At 47.7% G+C, this 23,752-nt stretch overlaps 1 protein-coding gene across 2 annotated transcripts in view; it reads right to left on the bottom strand.

The window, feature by feature from the left end:
- The window catches only part of DNAH3 (dynein axonemal heavy chain 3), a 146,856-nt gene extending 123,104 nt beyond the window's left edge, over positions 1–23,752 (bottom strand). Inside the window, exons 1-13 of one of the 2 annotated variants that reach the window (XM_081132049.1) lie at positions 23,613–23,752; positions 20,892–20,996; positions 20,015–20,237; positions 18,398–18,470; positions 17,847–18,012; positions 15,863–16,052; positions 14,199–14,394; positions 11,385–11,510; positions 10,208–10,403; positions 8,298–8,477; positions 3,817–3,953; positions 1,988–2,093; positions 1,643–1,821 (exon numbers count right to left, since the gene is read on the bottom strand). In XM_081132049.1, the coding sequence (XP_080988175.1) occupies positions 1,643–1,821; positions 1,988–2,093; positions 3,817–3,953; positions 8,298–8,477; positions 10,208–10,403; positions 11,385–11,510; positions 14,199–14,394; positions 15,863–16,052; positions 17,847–18,012; positions 18,398–18,470; positions 20,015–20,237; positions 20,892–20,996; positions 23,613–23,642 (1,907 nt within the window). In that variant the 5' untranslated portion in view covers positions 23,643–23,752. The remainder of the gene's footprint in view (positions 1–1,642; positions 1,822–1,987; positions 2,094–3,816; positions 3,954–8,297; positions 8,478–10,207; positions 10,404–11,384; positions 11,511–14,198; positions 14,395–15,862; positions 16,053–17,846; positions 18,013–18,397; positions 18,471–20,014; positions 20,238–20,891; positions 20,997–23,612) is intronic. The other variant, XM_081132050.1, reaches the window with a different exon arrangement.

Raw genomic sequence — 23,752 nt, 5'->3', positions numbered from 1 at the left:
TCCTCCACCAATCTGGAGCTATCCTGAGCTAGAAATAAACTTCTATTGTGTTTGATCATGACATTTTGGGTCTGTGTGTTACAGCAGCTGCCTAACCTCACCAACGCAGATAGACCCTCCTGTCCTGACAGAGTCCTGCCTGATGAGAACCCATCCTTCTTCCCTTTTGTATGAGAATCCAAAGAACAAATATCATCTGGCTACTGGCTGTCAGCTCCCTGGGGGGCTCAGAGGGTGAGAGCAGACTCACTGTCCACTAGAGCCTCTAAAAGGCCCTGTACCTGGGTCAATGATATCAAGAACCTGATCAACACAACACCTGAGCAATATCCAGCGATAAACTAAAGACAGGAAACATTGCCTTCTACATGTACCGATAATATCATTTAAAATCTACAAGGCCAGGCCCTGGCCAGGTAGCTCAGTTGGTTAGGGTGCCGTCCCCATACACCAAGGTTGCGGGTTTGATCCCCAGCCAGGGAACATACAAGGACCAACCAATGATGCATAATAAGTGGAACAACAAATCAGTGTCCACCCCTTCCCCTCTCTAATAAAAGAATCTAAAAGGCCATAAACACAGTGCTGTTCTCTGTCTCGTGCAGGGGTTGGCGTAAGAAAGACCAGCAGATCTTGCACCAGTCTGTGCACTCTTTGGTAAATCAGTGGAGACGTAGTAGCAAACAGGTGCTGTCCCAGCCTCTGCGTTAATAATCCCTCTTCTGGTAACCACACTGGAAGTCTTCTTGGGGAGCCCCCTCTCGCTCTCAGTCCACGAGGTCTGGGTAGGGCTGACACCCACCCCAGAGATGAGACACCACCCAGATCCAAGCCATCCTCTTGGCCATGGCGTTGGTCCAGTGTTGCACAAATGAGCTGTCAGGCCAGTGTCACACAGGCCAGGACTTTTGTGAGGCAGTTGGAAGAACAGAAACGTTTTTTCCCCTCTGGATGGGAACCAGGGAGCATGTAAGCCGGGAGCTGCTGGGGTGCGCAAACTGGAGTGTCCGTCAAAGGATGGAGCCAACACAGAAAAGCTGAGCAGAGGGAGGGAGACTGGACCCTAATTGCAGGGTTGAGGGCCCGCAGCTAGCAACCCCTGAACTTTTCAACACGTGAGCCCAAAATTCCCTTTATAACTTTAGCCAATCTGTTTGGGCTTCTATCCTTTACAACCAAAAAGATTTTGACTCAGATATAAATACGCATCAGTAAAACCAAGGTACAATATTGGGCTTTTTGAATGACAGACTCCTCAGACCTGGACAGCAGAAGTCTGCATGGCAGTGATTCTGTGAATGTATGCAGGTGACGGTGAGAGGTTCTGTGACCTCAGGGAGCGGGGCCCACGGGGCAGCATCTCTCAGAAGCTCCTGCAAGAAAGCGAGGCTGAAGGGTCAGAGATGGACTGCCTGCGGACACTTCCCGCCCCCTCCTCCAAGCCCCACGCAGTTTTCTTACTACCGTTCACCATCCAGCCTGAACCTGAATTCCCTGCTACCCTCATTTTCGGGCAGAAACAACTTGAACTAAAAGTTCATCATTGCCTCATCATTGTTGGGAGGTGCAAATTCTGCCTACTTTTGCATTCTCCTGTTGGTGCCAAATACCATTGCTATTTGTCCGCACACAGCAACAGTACCTGGTATTGGTGTCCCGGTTCACATCCACCTGGAACTGAATCAGACGGTCTTTGAGATTTTGGGCTCGCTCACAGAGGTCATAATTCAGGGTCATGGTGTCCAGGCAGAACATGGCCAAAGGCACGGAAATGTGCATGGATGCAATTTCATTTCTCAGCCTTTTTATGCCATTGATCTTCTGTAAAAAGAAGCATATTCAGTAGCTTAACTTGCCTTTAGCCTCAGCCTGGCAACATAGTCTGACGCTGAGCACAGTCTATATACCAAGGAGGCCCACTGACTTCCCATTGGATTGTCTGCCGCCCATGTCACCAAGATATGAAATGTCAAGTGGCATCTCCTACCGTCACAAAATCCTCAATTTCGTGATTTTCTTTCAGGAACGCAGTGATGTTTTGCTCTGCCATGTTATCCAATAAGTCATCATACTTTTTGTAGACATTTAAGTATCTTCCATATTAAAGAGCATAAAATGAAACATACAAACACAGGCCACAGATCGGATTAGTCAGAGTGGCAAATGCATGGAAATACAACATAAAAATCAGACCAAACCAAGACAGAGAAATACAAGGTGACAAAAGATACACTGAACTGGAAATTCAGAACTTTGGCTGAAAATCCCAATTTTGTTACTTCCTAAGGCAAGATATTGTAGTTTAAAGCTCTCTAAAGAACAGAGCTAGAACAATAGGGGTGAACTATTTTGTAGCTTTTTCAAAGATCAGTGTCTTTAATAAGTGGAAATAGTAACACCTGATAGCGTAACTGTAACAAGGTTTACACGAAGCACTTAATGCTGAGCGTGACAGACAGAGATGTGCGATAGACATCACTCCCTATCCCTCCTTCCGGCTCTAAAGCTCTATGTCTAAATTTTAAGATGAAAATTTGGAACTAACGAACCTAAAATCAATTGAATAAAATTAATTTTCCCTCTGCCATTCCTAACAGATCGTGTAGGAATGGCTGGACAGATTTCCCTCAAATTGGAGGATGTGTTTGGGATGCTCTGACATAAAACAAGTTTAACTGAAAATAAAGATCATAGGGAGTACACAGAACTAACTGTGTGGGGCCCAGTGGGACGCTTCCAAGAGCTGACCGCCACTTCAGAGGCTCGGACCGAGACAAGGAGGAGCCATGGGACTGGAAGGCCAGAGAGCACACTGTGCGCAGGAGATTCCCAGGGAAAACGGGGTTCAGGCCGATGCACCAGATCGCGTCCAGGAGGCAGGAGCTTCCGACCCTGAGTCCGTGGTTCTCAGACTAGGTTGGCAGTAGTTCTCAGCAGGGGCTGACTTTGCTCCCAGGGGACATTTGGCCATGTCTGGAGACAATTTTTTGTTGTCACAAAAATTGGTGGAGAATCCTACTGGCATCTAGTGGGTAGAGGCCAGGGACACTGCTAAAAATCCTACCGCACACAGGATGCCCCGCAGTGCGGAATCTCCTGTTCTGAAATATCAGCGGAGCCGCAGCCAGGAAGCCCCAGGTTAGGGTGATCACACGTCCTGGTTACCCCCGTTGTCCCAGGGTAGCTGTTAATCACATTCTCTTCATTTTCAAAGAGTCTCAGCTTAGAAGCTGCAGGTTGCATCCTGTGGTCACCCTAAACTTGTGCTTGTCCAAATGAGCAAACCCCACATGTCCACAGTGTCACCACTAAGGAGCATTCAGATAACATGTTCTCAATCCCTAAGTTCAGAAAGCTCTGAAAACAGAAAGTTGCCTTAAAATTCATTTGATAGCAAAAGCTGCCCTAGACTGATGTGAGGCTATTAGTGTGAATATCCGTAGTTCTCACTGCAGAAATGAGTCTGTTTAATTAAACGAAGGGGTGCTGCACAATACGTGACACATGCCCATGTTACCTTCCCCAAATCCAGAAATGTCTAAATGCCAAAACCTGTGTGACCGCACAGGTTTCAGGTAACGGAAGTGGACCTGTAACTGCACTTGAATCCTGGCTCCCCTGTTTATTTTCTGGGCCACATCGGGAAACACGGTTTCCTCGTGTAAAATGGGGATAAACAGTAATACCCATGCAAGTAAGTATCGGCTATTATCCTGTATTGTTTCAGGTGTGTGGGAAGAGAGGCGGTTCACTTGAAGAGAGCTAAGAGCTCTAAACCAATGCCCGAAAGGCCAAGTTACCTCTAAGCCAACTTACTTGTGGGGGCCAACTTGGTTTTTCTGAAACACCTTGAAAGTCTGATCCACGAAATTAGAAACCAGTTCTTCCTCAGGGTTAACGGTTCCAAGAATCAGATTATACCCCTTTAACTCTGGGAACAGGACCTGTTCCACCTAAAGGGTAGAAACCATCAGCCGTCAGAAGGGAGATGGCACCAAAATGCCCAGTCCTGCAATGGGCTGGCTTCCAGGGGCCCAGCTCCTCCCTGCTCCATTTGCTCTTGAACAGGCCGGGCTCACTCCTCTGTCTCTCATGGGTTATTCATTGTTCAAGTCCTTGCTCCTTTCAAGCCTCATGTCCTTGAAGAGCCCCCGGGCTCCAGGCGGATACTAGGTGTCCCTGCTTAAAGCTCACGTTCTGAACTTTCTCGTCACAACTGTCACTAAATGAGGGTGTAATGAGCTGTCCTCGGTTTCCAGGGGGCCTGGATCATATCGGAGTTCTGCACTACTGTGAAGGGCCCAACAAGAGCTTGGCACATAGTAAGTGCTGAATAAATACTGTGAGTGAATGGATATTACAGTGGTGCCCTGCCCCCCCATCAATCTCTCTGTAATGAAAAGCTCCTAGAGACACAGGTTCTAGCCCTGACTCTGCCGCTAACTGACTCTGTGACCTTAGGCAAGCCACTTCTCTCTGGATGTCTGTTTTTTCATCTGAAGGAAAGGAGAGATATACTAGATTCTTCTCTCAGCTCAGGGGGGAAAGCTATGGTTTGATGATCATGAGGCATAAACAATATTGTTCTGAAAATTCAAATGCTCCAACTTCTCACTGGCATGTGTAGGTCTCTGAGAAATGTGCTCATTTGCGTGACTTGAGCAGGCTGTGAAGTCCCTGTTGGGGACCCACTGCCCCCTGGCTAAGGAAGTTTTTAGTGATCGGTGTCAGAGAGACCTTCAGAGAGCTCCCCTGGGTTATTCTGGTTATGTGCTGTCAAGGGGGGCCTACCGATTTAGAAAGAGGAAAAGCAAGTGCAAGTGATCTGAGCCCCGCTCTGGGTCAATCTAGAGGTTTTTTTAAAGGTTTTTTTTTTTTTTTTTTTTAAATATGTTTTTTTTATTTCAGAGAAAGGAAGGAAGAAGGGAGAGAGAGAGAAGCGTCAGTGATGAGTCATTGATCAGCTGCCTCCTGCATGGCCCCCTGCTGGGGATCAAGCTTGAAACCTGGGCACTTGCCCTGACCGGGAATCGAACTGTGACCTCCTGATTCATGGGTCAATGCTCAACCACTGAGCCATGCCAGCCGGGCCCCTGTAATATATTTCCCATTTCAGTTAGCACGGTCTTCATTTCTGACTGGTCTGCTTTTCTGTTTGTGTCTCTCTGTAGAAGTTCTTACTAGATCCATCTGCTCCTCCCCTAAGTTCATCGAGCATCCTTATAGCCAGTGTCTTGAACTCTGCGTTGAGTAGATTGTCTTCATTTTGTTCAGTTCTTCTTCTGGAGTTTTGTTCTGTGCTTTCATTTGGGACACGTATCTTTGTCTCCTCACTTTGGCCACCTCCCTGTGCTTGTTTCTATGCGTTATGCAGAGCTGCTCTGTCTCCCGGACTTGGCGAGTGGCCTTCTATAGTAGGTGTTTTGTAGGGTGCAGTGGCACAGCGTCCCTGACCACCCAGTTGGGCACTCCAGGTGTGCCCCTCCATGTGGGCTGTGCACAGCCTCCGGTTGTAGTTGAACCTTGATTGCTGTTGGCACTTCAATGGGAGAGACTGGCTGCAAGGACCGGCTGTGATCACTGTGGAGGGGCAGACCCCATGGAGCAGGACTTACTTCAGCGCGTGGCTCTGGTGCCCGCTGAGTCCGTCGGTGCGTTGCTTGTGGAGGTGGTTGGGTGGTGCTTTGATGTGGTCTGGAGCTGTCCCCTGGGTGCACTGGCTCTGGAACCTCCTGGGAGGTACAGGCCAAGGTCAGCCACCACCTGTGCCTTCCCTGGGGCCAGCCAGCACAAGCTACAGAGCGAGCTGCAGATGGCTGCTACTTGTGCTGGGCTTAGAGGCGCCCAAGAGAGGCCACGCTGGGAACCAAGGCTGACTACTGCTAGTGCTGGGCCTGAGGCCACTTAGTGAGAGGTATGGGGCACACTGAGGCCAGATGCTGCTTAAGAGATTTTAGGGAAGTCCAGAGAATGAGCCACGGTAGGACATTTGTATGGGAAAGCCACTGGTATCGGCTTGGGATGGGGCCCTCAAGTTGGGTGGGACAGGATCTCAACAAATCACCAGGGCGGGGCTAACAGTGTTAGCGGGGTTGATGGGGACTCGGATATGGCACCCACCTGCCGTCTCTGTGGGGTGGGGGGAGGGTCTCAGCAAAGGAACAGTGGCCTCTGTCAGCACTTTCGTCTGGGAGAAAGCTGCCCCTCCTGCTCTCGCCCTGATGCCAGACTACTTAGTTCCTCCCGTATGTCCCCGGTGCCTTTTGAGCTGTTGCCCCAGCGTTGGAGCTCAGAGGGAGCAAGTCTAAATAAGTCTGTGGGTGGGGCCTTTAAGAGGAACTGCCTGGGACTCCAGCAGCCTCTGTCTCCTCAGCCTCAATCCCCGCTGGTTTTTACAGCAGGAAGGTACAGGGACTTCTTCCTGGCACTGGAGCCCTGGGCTGGGTGACCTGGTGTGGGGCTGGGACCCCTTGCTTCTCAGGGGGGTCCTCCACAGCCAGGACACCCCTCCCAATTTTTATGCTCCACATGGGTGTGGGACCAGCCTGTTCCAAGTCTCCGCCCCTACCACCAGTCACAGAGTCGCTTCTTTATATCCTTAGTTATAGGACTTTGTTCAGCTGGCTTTCAGGCAGTTCTGGATGCTAGTTGTTCTGTAGTCTAGTTGTAATTCTGATGTGGTTGTGGGAGGATTCAAGTGCTGCATTTACCTACACCACCATCTTGACCAGACCCCCTTAATTTTATTTTTTATTAAGACGGGTATTTTCTAAAATATGCTTTGGTTTCCTTTAGTAAGTTTCTCACAAATATGATTTCCTTCTTCACCTTGAGAGCTATTATCAAACATCTCATGCTTACTTTTTCCAACTTCTAAAATTCATGTTTAACCATAAGTAAGACGAGACTGGTAGGGACTGGAGGTACTGTCTACCTATTGCTGTTCTTAGATATTTTTCTTAGATATTCAACCTGAAGAACTATTCTTTTAAATTTTTGCTACCCAGTTCAGAGACAGAACAGTCTGAGCAGTCTGGGCAGGAGCCAGAGTTGTGTGTGTCTCCAGATGGAGAACTCTGGGCCTGTGCTGCTTTTCCTCACAGCTGGACAAAGTCACTGGCATTCAGTTGGGCCTAGCTTTCAAACCTCGTGCAAACTGTGACCTGTGACTATGTCCTCTTGGCATTACACTCCACAGAATCTGCTACTGGCTCCTGCTGGGCTGTTTGTAGTAGCAGCCACACGAGCCCTGGAGCTCCCGGCCCAGATGCCTCAAGCACTGCTGCTCAACAGCAGTGAGGGAGAGCTCAGGCCGTGTGCATCTTATCTGTCTCCAAGCCCCACACTCATCCTTCCAAAGTACAGGGTCAGCTCTTTCATTTCCTTCCTCGGGATATTGATTGTTGAAGTACTGCCCACTGTTTCTCCCTACTCCACACACCCAGTTTTATTGTTAACCAGGCTTGGTTGGGTCCAAAATCCCAAATTTGGAGTGAAAGTAACTGAAGCATTGGTTTCACATGCTTCCCTACAAACCCAACTCAAATCTTGAGCTCTTAGAACCAGCCATCTCAGTAAAGAACTGCAGAGAGAAGAGCTTAATAGCATCCAAGCATCATATACAATGTGTGGTCAGGAGAGGAGAAGAGGAGCACCCACAGGTCCCTTCCCTATGTGGGCCTAGACACTGGCCCCCTTGCCACACCAACCACCCAGAGGCCCAGAGGGAAACAGAAGATGGTACACAAAAGAGTTCCACTCATGTGGGTAATTGGGCACAGCCCTAAGACTCTAACCAGAGTCTGGATCTGATTAGTAATGCCACCCAGGAAAGGAAGCTGGAAAGGGCTTGGGCCAGGAGGGGAGGCTTCACTCTCTTCCCTAGACACCTACAGTGGCTAAACAAACAAACAAATATATGGAACTTCAAGGGCTAAATTAGATATAATTTTATGAAGACCCTTGGCAAGTTCACGGCAACTGCTCCATCGTGAATTATCATCAACCCAGTTGGATACAGCTTGGGACACATCAGCCCCTTGGAGGTTGGCATCCTGGGGGGAACTCTGCTCTCCTACAAAATAACTCTTAATGCCCTTGTTAGAGCACAGTTCTGGGATGCGTGGGCATTTCTTTATGGTCCAAATCCTCTTTTTGGGGTCAAGAGGATAACTCAGCATAGATCTCTCAAAGTGAAACTTCCCTGACTGAATAGCTTGTATAAATAGTCATTTTAAATATATTTTAGGCAATAAACCAAAAAAAAGTACAAATGTATGAATAAGTGCATACTTTACCTTGGGGATACCCTTAGAGTTTTCAATAATTTCCAAGAAACAGTTGCGTAATAACGCCCAGCAGTCATCAAAAGATGGGTTGAAGACAATAATGGGCTCGCTGACTTCAAGTTTGATCATGAGTAGCTGAGGGATAAAGAACTCCATCTCTTGGTAGGGCTCTTCAAAGTCATTCCCATCCTTCATGAGACACAAGATATGGCAAGTGTCACAAAATGGGGCCTTCTAGAACCAAGGGAGTGGGGTGTACCATTCCTAATACTGCGAGCATCGGAAGAGGGCGTGAAGGGGATCATGCACCACTCACGCTTAAAATGCGGGCTGGGGCGGCTTGGTCCACCCAGAGCCCTTCCTCTTCCCCAAAGATTTCACTCAGTGTGTTCGCTTTGCTTGGAAATTCCTGCATCAGTGTTTCCAAATCCTTCTCATCCCTCAACATTCATCTCAAAACCCCCTCCCTTTGAAGTCTCCCTGTTCCCCCAGCAAGAAATAATCTCTGCTGCTGAACTTCCAACTTCCCACTTCCTCAGGGTATTTCATCTTTCTTTCTTGTAGAGATTTAGATGTACATCTTACCTTTCCTAGTCTACTCTAAACCTGAGGACAGGACCTGTGTCTGAACCATCTATCTCTTCCAAAATATCCAAGACTGCGTTTTACATATAGCAGGTGCCCAATAAAAATTTGCTGACTGAATCCACATATAATTAGTTATCTGCATACCTCAAATGGAGTTGCTAATGAGCCTGTGGTCTATTTTAGACACTCAAAATGTCAAGCTTCCCTACAACAAAAACACTGGTGTGGAGATATTCATAATTCTCTGCACAGGCTAGTAATGCAGGATGCCTTTCATAAATGACAGGGCCTCATGAGACTGCCCTAGGGCAGCTGTGAAGTACTTGTCTGACTAATTGCTTTTAGGCATTTCTAGATCAGTTTAAGGATGATTGATAAATAGTTGTTGAGCACCTACTATGTATCAAATACCCATAAATTTCCACTTCCTTCAGACATATGAAGATTTTATTTTGCCCTGTGTGTGGAATTTTAGAGGGAGATTTGTTTGCACATCTGAGTCTCTTCTGCTTAGTAGAGTAGAAGGTTACAGTGACCCCTATAGACTGGCCCTCATTAGAGTGCTAACACTGCAGTCTGAATTCAACAGCACTTCTTTCTGTATTTTTTGAGCAAAAGGTCAAGTGTTCATCTTTATCTCATTTAGGAAAATGCTTAGAACTTAACTTTTTATAACCAGGCAGTTTTAACTTTATATTACTCTTTTTAAAGTAAGGTGTCCACATGACATAAAATACAAAAGGATCGCCCTTGATCCCCAGGCTCCCTAAGTTTAGGGGATACTGTGTTGCTCTGAAAACCAGGACTTACTTATGTTTTTGGGTTTTATTTAGACTTCACCAAAGTAGTTTCATGAAGGAAATTATTAACTAGGTCAACAACACCTTTTGTTTCTAGGGATGCCCCTTTCAAAGACCAAAGAACGAAAGTCAGTATCTGCAACGATACATACAACACTCCCTAAACTTCAAGCTAAAGGTTGGTGACAAGCCTTTTTCAACTCTGTCCTTTACAGAGATAAAACAAAAGTGACCACACTCCCTACTATAAAATGTACGTATGCATTCCATTAAAATCTTTTAAAGAAAAATTAAAGATTTTTCTCAACAACTTCTCCATTTCTGTAGATTTTTTACCAATTTAATAGCAGGTAATTATCTTAGGAAAGCTTGCTTATATATTCACATTCACATTAGTTTATAAACTAATAATGACCTGACCTGTGTGGGAATCAAGAATTTTATTTTTTGTGCTGGCTCATAGCTGATGGAATCCTGATTCTATCTCTGTCATTTCCCCTCAAAAGGGCTTCTTTATGGCCCCCTACATACCTTGTATATCATGAAAAAGGAAACGAGGTCCTCAAAAGACTTAATGACCAACTCTCTGAGCTGGAGTGACATGAATGACGCAATAGAAGCAAAATACTCCTCAATGTTACGAGAGGAGTCGTAGTCGCTCTTGGGAGCAAACTGGACCCACTGCTCCTTCCGGGAGACAAAAAGCTGAGCACAGGTGGGGATCCACCTGCAAAGACAGGGGGGCATCTGAGTAAGAAGCTCTTCGAATTGGTACTTGCACACACCTGGCCCCCCACCTGCCAACAACCCCTCCCTGAGAAGAAAGTAGTAATATCCAAATTAACAGATTTTTCTTGCATTAACAATACCCAGATGGACAGGGGACACTAGTGCCACATTCTGCTGAAAGAGGCTGTAGTTCTTCCGTTATAATCAGAGATTGGGGTGAAGGGGCCTAAGGAACTGAAATGCTTTGTGCAACTTCTCTCCCTGGCAGATGCTGTGTCTCGGACTCAGATTTTACAGGGGAAACGGAGGAGGGGGGAAAAGAAAGGAAACGTGGGAGGAGAAACTCGTGTGGCAGTGGCTGCTCAGAAGTTGAGAGGAGAAACTAGAAAACCAAAAGAAACGGGTGCCTCTTGGCCCGTTCTTCCTGCTTCCCCCAGCTTTAATTCCCAACTCCCGGCGGGGACCACTGGCCTTTCCGTCACCTCTCTCCTGTTCCGGCAGCCCGGGAGAGCCGGTGCACGTGCACACGCGAACACATCCTCCGATAATAAACACCCGGTGGCGGTCATTTCTCACTTGGGGACTTCTCTGGGCATAGCCCCGCATGCATTTGCAAAGACAGAGGAACTGTCTGAGCGACGGAAAACCCCCTGACCTTGGACCCCGGCATCTGCTTATCTAGGCCAGCGGAACACAAGTCACCCAAGGGCACCGTCCTGTGACCCAGCCGGGCCTGAGGGTTTCAGAGGAGGGGACGGACGTGGTACCCTCACGAGGACGGTCATGAGAGACTAGGAGCGGGGCTGAAGAGCAGGGGATGTGAGGGGACACGAAGGCTGGGGGGCTTCTGAAAGGAACAGGACAGAGAGGGATGCCAGCGGGAAGCCAGCAGGCTGGGCAGCCCCGGCTGGAGCCACTTTCTGCCAGAGGGTCCCCGTGGTGAGGAGCCTGTGTGGGCCCCCCCCCCGGGCCCACTGACTTGCTGAGGAGGACCCGGCGCGCTTCCAGGCAGTGCTGGCGGATCAGGTCCCGGTACTCCTGCGGCTGCAGGGGCTGCTTCCCCGCCAGGAGCTCTGCTGTCCGCACGAACCGGAGGTCTCGGAACCTGCCAGGAGGGAGAGGCTGCCTCAGCGGAGAGGGCGCTTAGAGGCCAGCTGCGTAGGACGGGCTCAAGGGGCATACTCTCTTCTTCAACGAGAGGAGTTTAAACAGTCAAAACTAAGTAGATCTGAAAAACCTGGGAGTCTGGGTTGGCGGTGGAGAGTCCACAGAAACACTTGCAAAGAGCAGACAAATGAGCCGACTCAACGGGCGTTTATGGAGCCTTCCTGTGCGTCGTGCTGGGTAACCACCTGGGGACGGGGGCTTGGCACCAACTTCCTATTTGGCTGGCAGGGAACTGGGATTCCAAATGGACCCATCAAAGTTTTTTACAACAACAGTGAAGACACAGAGGACAGGGCGTGCAAAGCACCTCTGAGATCAAGTGGGTTGTTGGGCTCCTCAAGAAAACACCCGATAGTCGTACCCTTGACAGGTTCGCCAAGACACACAGCCTTGGGCCGCGCGGCCTCATGCGATGCAGGCGCTCACAATCCGTTTGTTGAACGAGTGCCCTTCTCTGTGATGCTCTTATCTTTTCCTGTTCCTTTCAGACCAGTGGATAGGTTTCCTCCAACACACTCCCCAAGGCCTTTTTTGGCTCTTAGGGCCACCGTTTCTCTTCCTGACATCTATTCCATTCATTTATAAATCACTCTTTTAAGTCACCAGTGCCTATCACTTCCCCAAGGACATCTCTGCTCTACTCCTTAGATTGCCTCAGCTCTAGTTTCTCATTTGCACCACCCACTGTCCTGGCTTTTAGGAGCTCTTCCTCCTGCACTCCGGCAGCCTCTGCCCCTTTTCAGTGGGGGTGGCGAACCCAGGCTTCCCCTCGTCTGGTCAGTCACAGAGCGCTGCCCAAGGCCCTCACGCACCTCATGCTGGTATCCAACCGCAGTGTGGCCCTTGCCACCACCTGATAATTACATTACACATCTTTGAGTCCTAACAAATTTCCCACTGTGGCCAGAACATCTATTCTTTCTTCAGACCTCAACCCTCATTCTGTTCCCAAAGATCTCACCCTTCACAGATACCTAGGTGACCTCTTCGAAATTTTAAAGTTCAATGGTGCAGGTCAAGTAAGAAAATGAATCTGTATCATTTCCTTAACAAATCTTTCTCATTGCAAATTTTTTGATTCAGCTCACAAAAACCTTCTGAATGATTCTGGCTCCTTTCTGTGCCTTTGTTGCCTCCATAATTTTCTTTACGGAGCCATGAAAAGCACGTGGTGAGAATCCTTTCTTCTCAGTACAGGCTATAGGTTCAATAATTTGTCGTCTCATTACGTAATCAAATTGAACTCATGTGCACGTCCTCTCGGCACTGAGCCTCTGGCAATTTTACCAGGCCTGGGACTGAGTTCCTTGTTAGCTTCTAGGCTGATTTATTTTTTGAGGCCATAAACGTGCTTGTCAGTAAAGCAGTGCCTCCCTTCATTGAATAACTACTGTACGCCAAGCACTGCTCTAGGCACTTCACCCAACGACCAGTGAGGTGAGTGTTGCAATCATTCCCACTTTGCATGTGAAAAAACAGGGGCCCAGAGAGACGAACTTCCCCTGAATCACAAAGTTCAGTAGTGACAGGGCAAGAATGTTATTGCTCTATAGACTTCTGCCTAGTTAGGCATTTACTTCTTTTTGCAGTGTCTTGACTGGACAAACAAAACATATGGTGCAGCCATACAATGAAATATTATTCAGCCATGAAAAGGAACGAAGTCCTAATACACGCTTCAATGTGAATGACCTTTGCAAACATCTTGCTGAGTGAAAGCAGCCGGACACAGAGGACCACATGATCCTGTTTATAGGAAATGTCCAGAATGGGCAATGCCACAGGGATGGAAACAGACCAGTGGTTGCCACAGGCTGCGTGAGAGGGAGGAGGGGAGTGACTGCTAAGGGGCACCTGGTTTCCTTTTGGGAGTTAGAGAGTGGTGAGGGTTGAAAAAATTTGTGAATACACTAAAAACTACTGGGTTGTACGCTTTAAAGGGGTGGGTTTTACAGCGTGTGAAATATTTCAATTTAGAAAAAGTTAAGAGACTCCTGTCCGCTCTGGACTTCTACAACTCCTGTGGCCAATTCTGTCATGGATGACGTTACCCGAGGCCACTGCCCCAGCCTGCGTGGAGCTGGTTTTATAAACGAGTGAGGCCCGAGCACCCAGACCTCTCCTAGGCTAGAGACAAACAAGTAAACACACAATTAGAATTCAGGGAGACACGGGTCACAATGGAGCTAATGGCCCATTAACACTTATTGGGTACTTAAGTCAGGCACTGTTCCAAGCACCTTGCATGCATTGACTTATTTATTCCTCCTACAACCCGAAGAGTGGGAGCACTCGTTACCCCAGATCCAGAGACGAGGCAGAGAAGCGATGAACACACCCATATGTGTTACCTAGGAAGCTGCAAAGTCAAGGTCTGGACCTGGGTGGCCTGGCTCCACATCTGTGCTCTGAACCAGTAGCTTCAGCACTGAGAGACATGGTGCCGTGGGGGCACAGAGGAGGGCCACTGCCCCTGCCTGGAGGGTCACAGTTCCTATGCCTTATTGGCCTAGGATTCTGTCATTTCACTTCAAGGGCAGAGCTACTCCATAGCGCCCAGCATACGATGTTCTCCTATGTGTGGAAGCCACAGAGAGAGGGATGGGGAGAGGGAGGCCTTTCTTACTCTTCAAACCACAGCTCCTCCAGGCAGAGCACCATGGGGTTCACCGTGTGCAGGTGTTCTTCATTCCACCTCTTGGCGTTCCTGTAGACCCCGTGCCAAGGCACCGGGGCCCGGATGGCTCTCTGAGGGAACAGGTGGGGGATGCTCTCGATGAAGAGCCTCTTTCTCTCCTCTGGGTCCATGAGGATGTAGTCAACTATAACCAACAGGGCAGACACTGTTATTAAGCAGGGACCCTGGGCATTCTGTGCGCTTAGCTCCAACACTTAGAAGATGCTCCCTCCCTGACAAGGTCGTTGATGATCCCCTGAAGGTAACTAAGTCGGGGAAGCTCTACTCTGTTGTTCTGTGTTTTCTTTCTAAAGATGTATCAGGGAAGGAGGTGGGTAGCTTCACAGCCTGGAGCACTAAGAACCTGCGATTGAACCCTGTTAGGATATCTAGCGTCACGCATGGCAACGAATGAGCATGTGCCGATGCCTTGTTGACCATTAATTGACTCCTTACACCAAAATAGCTAGCCAGAAAATCAACACAGTGGATGACTCAGGATACTTAGGATGGAAATTCAGAGACCAAAAATGTCACACGCTAAGGAAAGAAAGACTGGTAAAAGCTTCGCAGGGGGAGTAACACGTGAGCTGGGTCATTAGGAATGAATAAGAGTTTCTGAGACAGGACAAGAAGGGACGATCCTGGGGCAGAAGAAACAGCACATAAGGAGGTGCAGTTCCACGGTGTCTGCAAAATACGCTCCAGGAGCTGATATTCACTGTGTGGCAGAAATAGCAGGTGCGAGTGGTCAGAGTTCAAGGTGACAAAACTGGAGAAGTAGGTTGGGGCTGAAATTTGAAGGACTTTACGTGTCTATCCTTAGGAGCTTGGTTCTACCCTGTAGTAAACACGGAGCCATTACACTGACACCATTAGGAAGTTAATTAGGACATTAAAAATAACTAGACAAGGCGGGGAAGAGAGCTGTTGTCCAGATAAAGCAGGGAGGTAGGGAACTAACACGATCGTCCCTCCTCTTTGACGTGGTTCTCACATTACTAACCACCAGCAAACAGTTCCCCTGCCCCACTGTGAGCGCGACCAGGGGCCAAGGCTGAAGGGGAGTGAGGGTCAGTCAGACGTCCTTCAGCACCTGAGAGCTAACAGCCTCATGAGGCAGCTGAGACCCAATGGAAGTGCAAAGACAAGGCCAGCCTTAAATAACAGTAGAGACTCAGGGGCACAGGCGAGTTGACAGTAGAGACAAGAAGTGTCCTGAGTGCAGAAGATGGAGTGACCGCTGAGGGTCGTGAGAGGTAAGGACAGTTGAGAGGAGAGGCAGGCACTGCGTGTGATTTTACATGTTGAGTAGGCTCTTGCCATTCATAGTGCTGCCCCGGGAAGCAGCACCTGCTGCCTGGCCCGGGAGCTTGTTAGACACGCAAGTCTTGGGCCTGCCCCAGATCTGCTGCATCAGAACCGGGCCCCCAGGTCAAGTGGAGGCAGGTCAACTCGGGAGAGGGCTGGTGGGCATGTGAGTGGTGGGGGTGGGGGCATTGGAATGAACCGTTAAACGGTGCTTCTGGCATTTTCAGAGGGACGGGGGCAGAGGACCGAGTGAGGGAAAGAAGGCGCCCCGCGGGAAGCCCGCCCGCTGCCGCCCGGCTTACCGATGCTCTTCTTGAGGCTGCTGTAATAGTCACTCTCCTTCTCTTCCACGAGGACGCTCACCAGCGGCTCCAGGAAGGGGTTTGTCAGCAGTGCGTGAGGAATCAGCTTCGAAATCCGAACCATCACCTTGTCGTCCTCGGGGGCAATCATGTCTTTTCGGATTCCGTTGGTCAAGTAGTAAGCGTATCTCTTCCATAAACAAACCGCGGGCAAGAAAATGATCATGATGGGTGAACTGTGCCCGCCTGCCCACGCCATCGCTGCCAGGAGGCCGTGTTCACACTGCACCCCCCACCCTTCACGCACTACAATCATGCCGCCTGGGCCTGGACCTACGCCCATTGTTACGAGGTCGATGGCTAGTCTCCCCCAAGTCTCGGGGATTCGACCAAAGCTAGAGAGATTTCAGTAAAGTACAAAGAAGGACTTGTCGAACGCCGTGCAGACAGGAACAGAGGCACGAGCCCGGGGACGGGGCTGCATATCTGATGAGCTCTAAGAAAAGGCCTGAGAAGCTCCTCAAATGGACTCAAGTGATTTTCTCTCCTCAACTACGCTGGCCCTCTACAGAGCAGTTTGATCCTGTGGCTTGTAGCTGTCAGTTGGGAAAAAAATCCCCGAAGACCTAGTGGGATTTATGATAGTTCTAATCCAACCCTGGGCTTTTGATTTAGAAAAGCAACAGATGCACACACTCAACACAAGTGGCCCAGGCGGCCTGGTGACACGGAAAGTTTTGTTTACTGAGGGCTTGTCTTTAAGCTGCTGGGTGACAGAGTGGCTCTAGAAATGAATCACTTCAGATGGGTGGGAAGCACCGAGTGGAGGAAAGGGTTTGGCATCAGCTTTGAGTGTCAGTGCCCATTGGCCACGGTCAGAAGAGGCTGAGCTCACCTTTCTCCAACCAGAATGGAAGCTGATTATATAGAAAAACTCCCAAACTCCCTCATTATAAGAACTGCCTAGGATGGGGAGAGAGGCTCTGGTTAAAATGCAGACTCACGGGCCCTTCTCCGGTGGTTTGGGGTTTTAAACAAGCACTTCAAGTGATTCAGGCAACTCTGAGAAACGCTGGGTAGCTCTTAAAGGCACAGAGGCTCTGATACCAGCCAGACCTGGCCCAAGGCCTAGCTTTGCCTCTTACCCGACTATATAACCCTGAGCATGTGCTGGATCAGACTTTACATCCCAGTTTCCACACTGGACAATAGAAATGACCATAGGACCCAGGTCTTGAATGGGATCAAGCAAGGGTTTAGCACGGAATTTTGCCAACAGCACATAGTGAGTTTTTATTGTTAATCATTTTATTATACACTATAAACTTATAAGCTATTTACTCTAAAGTTTTATTGTTCTTCTTTTAAGATAGAGGTTAGAAACTCAAAAGGCTCCCTGGAATCAAGCAGGTAACATTAACAAGTGAAAGTTGGCTGGACATAAACAAACAATAAGGAATGGCGGAGACTGTGACAAACTGGAGAATGTGTCTCTCATCTAAAGGAGGCAGCTACTTCTCAGCTTCGAAGATCTTAATTTTTCAAGAGAGGTTAGAAATCTAGCTTATGTGCGATTTCCTTCATTTTCAAAAAACATCGACAGACCAAATTCAGTCTCTGGTAGGGTTGCCAGACGTGTTGGGATAGACTTATACTAAAAAAGTATTGTTTATCTGAAATTCAAATTTAACTGGGTGTCCTGTTTTGTGTTTTGTTTTTCAAAATCTGGCAACCCTAGCTTGTAGGTCACCTTTTTGCAACTTATGTTCTCAGAGGACCCAAAGGTACTGGTTCCTAAGGCTCACTAGAGCAGAGAACACATTCGCAGACCCCTCCCCCCCCCCCCCAGACTGTCCCGGGCTCTGGACTTCGGGATTTTTAAAACCTGCCCTGGGTGATTCTGCTGCTCTCCCCAGGTCAGAATCACTGAGATGCCAATAGCGACACCCAGTAAACGGGGAGAAAAGCAGGGATGAGCGCGTACCTCCAGGTCTGATTCAGATGGCTTGGCTTCTTTCCTCTCTTCATCCGTCTCCTTCTGTGACATCACATTAATCTGCTCTTCTGGGCTCATAGGTCTGCTTCCTGGGGTGCTCATCACCACCTTCTTTCTGGATGAAGAGGTCGAGGTGTTGCCGGCCGACTTGGCCCTGGAAAGAAGACGCGGCTCAGCCCCTGGTTCGTGCAGAGGCTCTGAGCCGTCCGCCCTTCTTTCTCCAGCCACACGAGTGTCGTCCTGCATCAGAAGCCCCTGCTCCGTGTCGTCTACAGCAGGCTGTGTAGTCAGTGATGACCTCTAATGTGGAGCACTGCAGAGGCATGTTAGCACTGGCTTGCTCAGTTGGTTAATTTATTTTTATTTAGAGTCTAACATTTTTTTTTTTAGATAAAGGGGATTTGTGGAAAAACGCCTATTGGTTACTGGGTGTCCGGGAATGCTCTGAAGCCGAGGAGAGCATGGCTTTAGCGAGACCACAGCCTTTTCTGGTTCAGCCTGGTGTCCTGAAATCCCTTGCACCCTCAGGGACACCTTACCTGGTGGAATCATCTTTGTTTCTGGAGGGGAACTTCATTTTCTTCTTGCTGGGCTCTGATGAGTCTTTTGGTGCTAGAATAGTGTAGAAGAAAGACATCAGTGATGGGCAGTGGCCTTGGGTCATCCTCTGTCCACAGGGACATGACTCTCAGGACTGTCCAGGAGCATACTAAGGGGGTGGACTTGGTGCGGTGGGATGAGGCAGGAGATGTGGGTTCTGGTCCCACCTGCACCATTAATTACCTCGGTGACCCTGAAGAAGTGACTTCATCACTCCAGGCCTCAGCTTCCTCAACTGTGAAATGGGGATGAGCACACTGTCCATTCATCCATACATTTGACAGATGTTAGTAACTGCTACTCGATTCACTCTCCAACCCTGTTGCTCTGTTTTCTTAAATGTCAGGTGTTTTATTGTTTCATGTTTTTCTTTAAATAGACTCAGACTTTTAAACTTAATATATTTATATTAAAGGGAATATTATATGGTTATCATAAATTAAAAAAAAACAGTATTATTTGCAATAAATAAAAAATGTTATCATTTGCAATAGAGGGTAACTACAAATAAATTTTAATAAGTGACATAAAATTCTACTATTCAACTTAAGTTTTTAGCCTAAGGAAATTAACAAATAATAGAGAAATGTTAACAACATACTAATATTAAATCGACATTCTGAGAGAATCAAAGAGAACTGAGGGCTCAAGATGTATTTCGAATTCATACTTGAGGCTCCTCAACCTACTCCAGATATAACAGTAATAGACAAAATACTCTTTAAAAATTATAAAAAAACATTGCTCCAACATACATCTAACAAGAATTACTAAAGGATACCCTTAAACAGATATACGTGTGCCAGGTGGGATTAAATAAATTAATACATAAAAAGTACTATGGTCAGCAGCTTCCAGGATGGCCCCCAATGACCTCCACCTCCTGGTCCCGTGCCCTTGTGAAATCCCCTTGAATGTGGGGTTGGCAACTCACTCCTAACAAACAGAATATGGCAAAAGTGATGTCACTTCCAAAACTAAGTTCCAAACAGACTGTGGTTTCTGTCTCGCTGGCTCTCTTCCCTCTCCTGTTCCCTCTGAGGGAAGCCAGGAGTTAGGGCTGCTCCATCGAGAGGGCCATGTGGCAGGAAACTGATGCCTGTGGTCAACGGGCAGTGAGGACCCGAGAACGTGAGTGAGCTTGGAGGAGTATCCTTCCCTAGTGACCTTTACATGACTGTGCCCTGGCTGACACCTTGATTGCATGCTTTCGAGAGACTGAGCCGAGCCACCCAGTTAAGCCATGCCCAGATTCCTGACCCGCAGAAACTATAAGATGTTAAGTGGTGGCTGTTTTAAACTGTTAACTTTTGGGGTAACTGGTTATACAGCAATCAATTAGCACAAGTGCATAGAGAACAGTCCTTGGTGCACTGTAACGTAGGTTCGTGGTGTGTGGTAAATGTAAGGTTAGCCATTACAATGATTCCCATTTCACAGATGAGGAGACTGAGGCTCGCTGAGGTTATCCAAAATTAGCTGCAGCAAGAGGTGAAGCCAGGACTACAACCCAGGATTACAAATCTCCCTCCAAGACCCCATTCTGCCTCAAATACCTGATGGCAACTCCTGAGTGATCCTTTCCCGAGGGACACTGATGGTGACCGGCTGGTAGACCTTCAGCAGGTCCTTCAGCTTCAGGTCCTTAGCATTCAAGGAGTAATTGTTGGCAATGGAATCGCTAGGTCCACGGTGGTGGTGCTGCTCTTTGAAGGGTGCAGCCAGGGTCCATGATGTGCGTTGCATCAAGGGGGGATAAAAGCTGTGCGACATGACAGTCTACAAGGGAAGGCACGCAGAGTGAGATGCAACAAGAGCCATCTCTTGCGGATGGCCCTGGCCAGTGTGGCTCAGTTGATTGGGCATTGTGCCATGCACCAATGCCCAGGTTTGATTCCCTGTCAGGGCACATGCCGGGGTTGTGGGTTTGATCCCCAGTAGAGGGCCTGGGTCCGGAGGGGTCCCTGCTATACTCTCCCTGAGACTCAGGGAGTCCCACGTGCCTTATGCTGCTCCTAGCTTCTGCAAACTCACTGCAAATACTTTCTGCATGGACGCCAAATGTACGTCTCTCACTACTGCCAGTGTGATTTCTGAAGTCAAGGATAATAGTGAGCTTTCGATAAACAGTGAGTTTGTGAGTCAGGTAATTGATTTCTATGGTCTTTATTCCTTGGGGACATGGCTATGAAGTAGAAATAATTACTCTCACTTTACAACTGAAGATGAAGAAATCCAGAGTTTAATTACACAGCAGGTAGGTGAGGGGGCCGGGTTCTCACCCACCTTTGTGCTCCTGCATAGCTCTTTCTCCCTCACTGCGGCAGCCTTTCCCGGTTACAGAAATGACCAAGGCCCCTAATCGCACTTGTCAGTCTTGACTGCCTGCCCCCCACTAGTACTGGCAGGGGACTAGCAGCCAGGTGAGCAGACCTGATAGACTTCAGATGGCTCCTCGTTAGCAGAAGCAGGCAGAGGGGGCAGCTCGGGCCGCTTCTGGCAGTGGCTCATGTGATGTATCGAGTCAGTTTTGGGAATCTGTGGGAAATGGGAGCAAAGTCACTCTTTGGGAATTAGGAAAGATTCCCAAGCCTCTAGGTTGGTGAGGAGCAAAGAGATCCCCAGGAACATTTCAGGCACATTGTTCTGCCACAAAACACTTTTGTCATCTCCATCCGTTGCGTAGGTCTCATTTTTCATCATCAGTCTATCTTTCTGCCAGTGCCTCCTCCTTGGCTACACCTCTATGAGCAAATGCAGATATTTTTTTTCCCCGGGGAAGAGCCCATATTCTAAGGGCACCCCAAGCTGCCCTACCCTGGGTTGTGATTAAAGGGGTTGTCTTTAAAAAATACTCTTGCGTTTCACATATGCAAAATTCCAAATAGAAATTTACTCATGCGGTAGCATTATATGTTACGTGTGTTTAACATAGCAACTCTATGCTTCCTGTAGAAAAAAATATCACCCGAACATGTGGGTGTTGGAGTCCACCATTCCTTTCAGTGAGTGTGTATTGGAAGTAAGCCTCAGGAGCACTCTCAGTTACCAAGTGCCTCCCCCGAGCAGAGCTGAAGTGACGGCAGTGTTGCCAGATGCTGTGTGTGCTTCTGTCCTACAGTCCAGCCCCTACGTGCAGGACAACTACTTCATCTGGGGCAGTGACTGAGACACTGCAACTTCTTCCAACACTGCAGGAAAACTTCTGGGCTGGACTTACTGAGAGGCGTTGCTGTTCAGCACATTAAAAATAGTTTAAGAGTGTGGCTCAATTGGTTGGGTGTCATCCCATGCACCAAAAGGTAGCCAGCGGGTCCAATTCCCAGTCAGGGCACATGCCCGGGCTGCAGGTTCGATCCCCAGCAGGGGCCTTGCAGGAGGCAACTGATCTATGTATCTCTCTCACTTCGATGTTTCCCTCTCACTTCCTCTCTCTATAAAATCAATAAAAAATAGTTTAAGGGATTTTCAAGGGCAATTTTGACTTTCTGTGATTTTTCACCTTAGGCAATGACTTTGGACTGAACTCCTGTGTAATATGAGACATTATTAGATTGATTTGATTTATCTAGATCAGCAAATTATGTCATGCGGAGTAACTGGCAATGGGTAGTGGAGCCAGGAATATATACATCAAGTGTTAGCCACCCCCATTCCCCAGCCAACCCCTCACTGATAACTAAACCTTGCAAAATAATAACAACATCTACCATTATTTCAAATTATTATGTGCAGAACACTTATGAGAATTTTTATACTCATGTTCTAGCTGAAGAAACTAAGGCTCAGAGAGGATAGGGAATACATGCTAGCCACACAGAGGTGCTTTTAAATGCACATCACTCCATATCCCAACACACTGGAAACAGTAAGTATTACTTACACAAAAATTCCTTTAGGAATGTGTTGATCTTAAAAATAAACAAATGTGCAAACCCATAAACAAAGATGCCTATCGAGCCTGGGATCTTTAAAAACAGTCGTTTTCACTGATCCAATGGCCTCATTCGGTGGTTCTCAAAAATGGTGGCACCAACCAACAGGACTTTATGAAACATGGGGATTCTCAGGCTCCACCTCAAACATGGTGAGCTTGAGACCCATGGACTCTCTTGTTAATCAGCTAAGAGAACTTGCTTTGTTGGCTTAAATCACTGTCTGTCTCTCTGCTCTTGACCTTGGTTTGAAGGATCTAAGAAATGAGCAATCATCTCCAAGAACCCTCTCTTTCATTACTGAAATGAAGATCTGCACTGATGAGGTAAATAAAATGGAAACATCCCAGCACCAACTTGAAAGAAGCCGGGTCTTCCCAAGCAGGTACTAAAGTATCCAGGTGGGTTTGGGCAGTAGTACTTGCAGGGATATGAAGTCATTCATGGATTCCTTCAGGGTCCCAGACGTACAACAGATACTGATGGATCAGTTAGGGTTTTCTGTATTTTGTCCTTGCAAGCAAGGTTTTGTGGTCAGTGAAAATCTTTCCCTTGGCCTAGCTTTTAAATCTGTTTCAAATAAACATCTTCATTAAAAGAGAAACATGCAAACACCACTTACAATGTGCCTCTGGGCACTTCAGGTATGGCCACCTAGTGGGTCTTGGCTCTTACAGTAAGATTCTGGCACCTGGATTGGTAGAACTGTTACTTTCATGTGAATTATTTCTGACTACATGTGATGTTTGCATGTCCTCCAGAGAAGCCATTCCCTGAAGGACCCGCTATAGCAAAGTCACTCCAGTCTTAGCTAAAAGGAGACTCCAGAGCCATACTCCACACCTTCTGGATCAGCATCTTTGGGAATGAAGCAAAGTCTCTATGTTTTAAGACACTCCCCAGGATATTCTGATATGCAGCCAGTCTTGGAAACTGTGGGGTGGAATATATGGTCCAATGACCTTAAAAGTGTAGGGAAGGAAACAACAGGAAGATTGGACTAAAACTTGAGGATTGGACTAAAAAAAGCCTAATTCAGCAAAAAGCATATTTCAAAGGACACAACATAAAAATGTGATTAGCACACGTGCTCAGTCAAGGAATCTAACACAGCAATCGGTCTATGATCAAAACATCCCTTTCCCATCCACTCCCCAATTCCTTGTGTGTTGAAAATATGGCTTAAAAAAAAAGAAAACACCTTAAAAATCATACATACCTCTGGAAATGAGCAGTCCTTGTCATTCATGTTGTATGTTCTAATTGAATCTATTAAAAAATGAAAAATGAATAAAGAGTTCTCAGTCTCTTCCTCTCCTACCAGTGGCTCCGAAACTCACACTTCCTTAGAGCACAATG

This window comes from Miniopterus schreibersii (assembly GCF_964146895.1).
Source record: "Miniopterus schreibersii genome assembly, chromosome: 3".
In the NCBI taxonomy this organism is placed as follows: Eukaryota; Metazoa; Chordata; class Mammalia; order Chiroptera; family Miniopteridae; genus Miniopterus; species Miniopterus schreibersii.
This window is presented reverse-complemented; position numbering and strand designations above follow the sequence as displayed.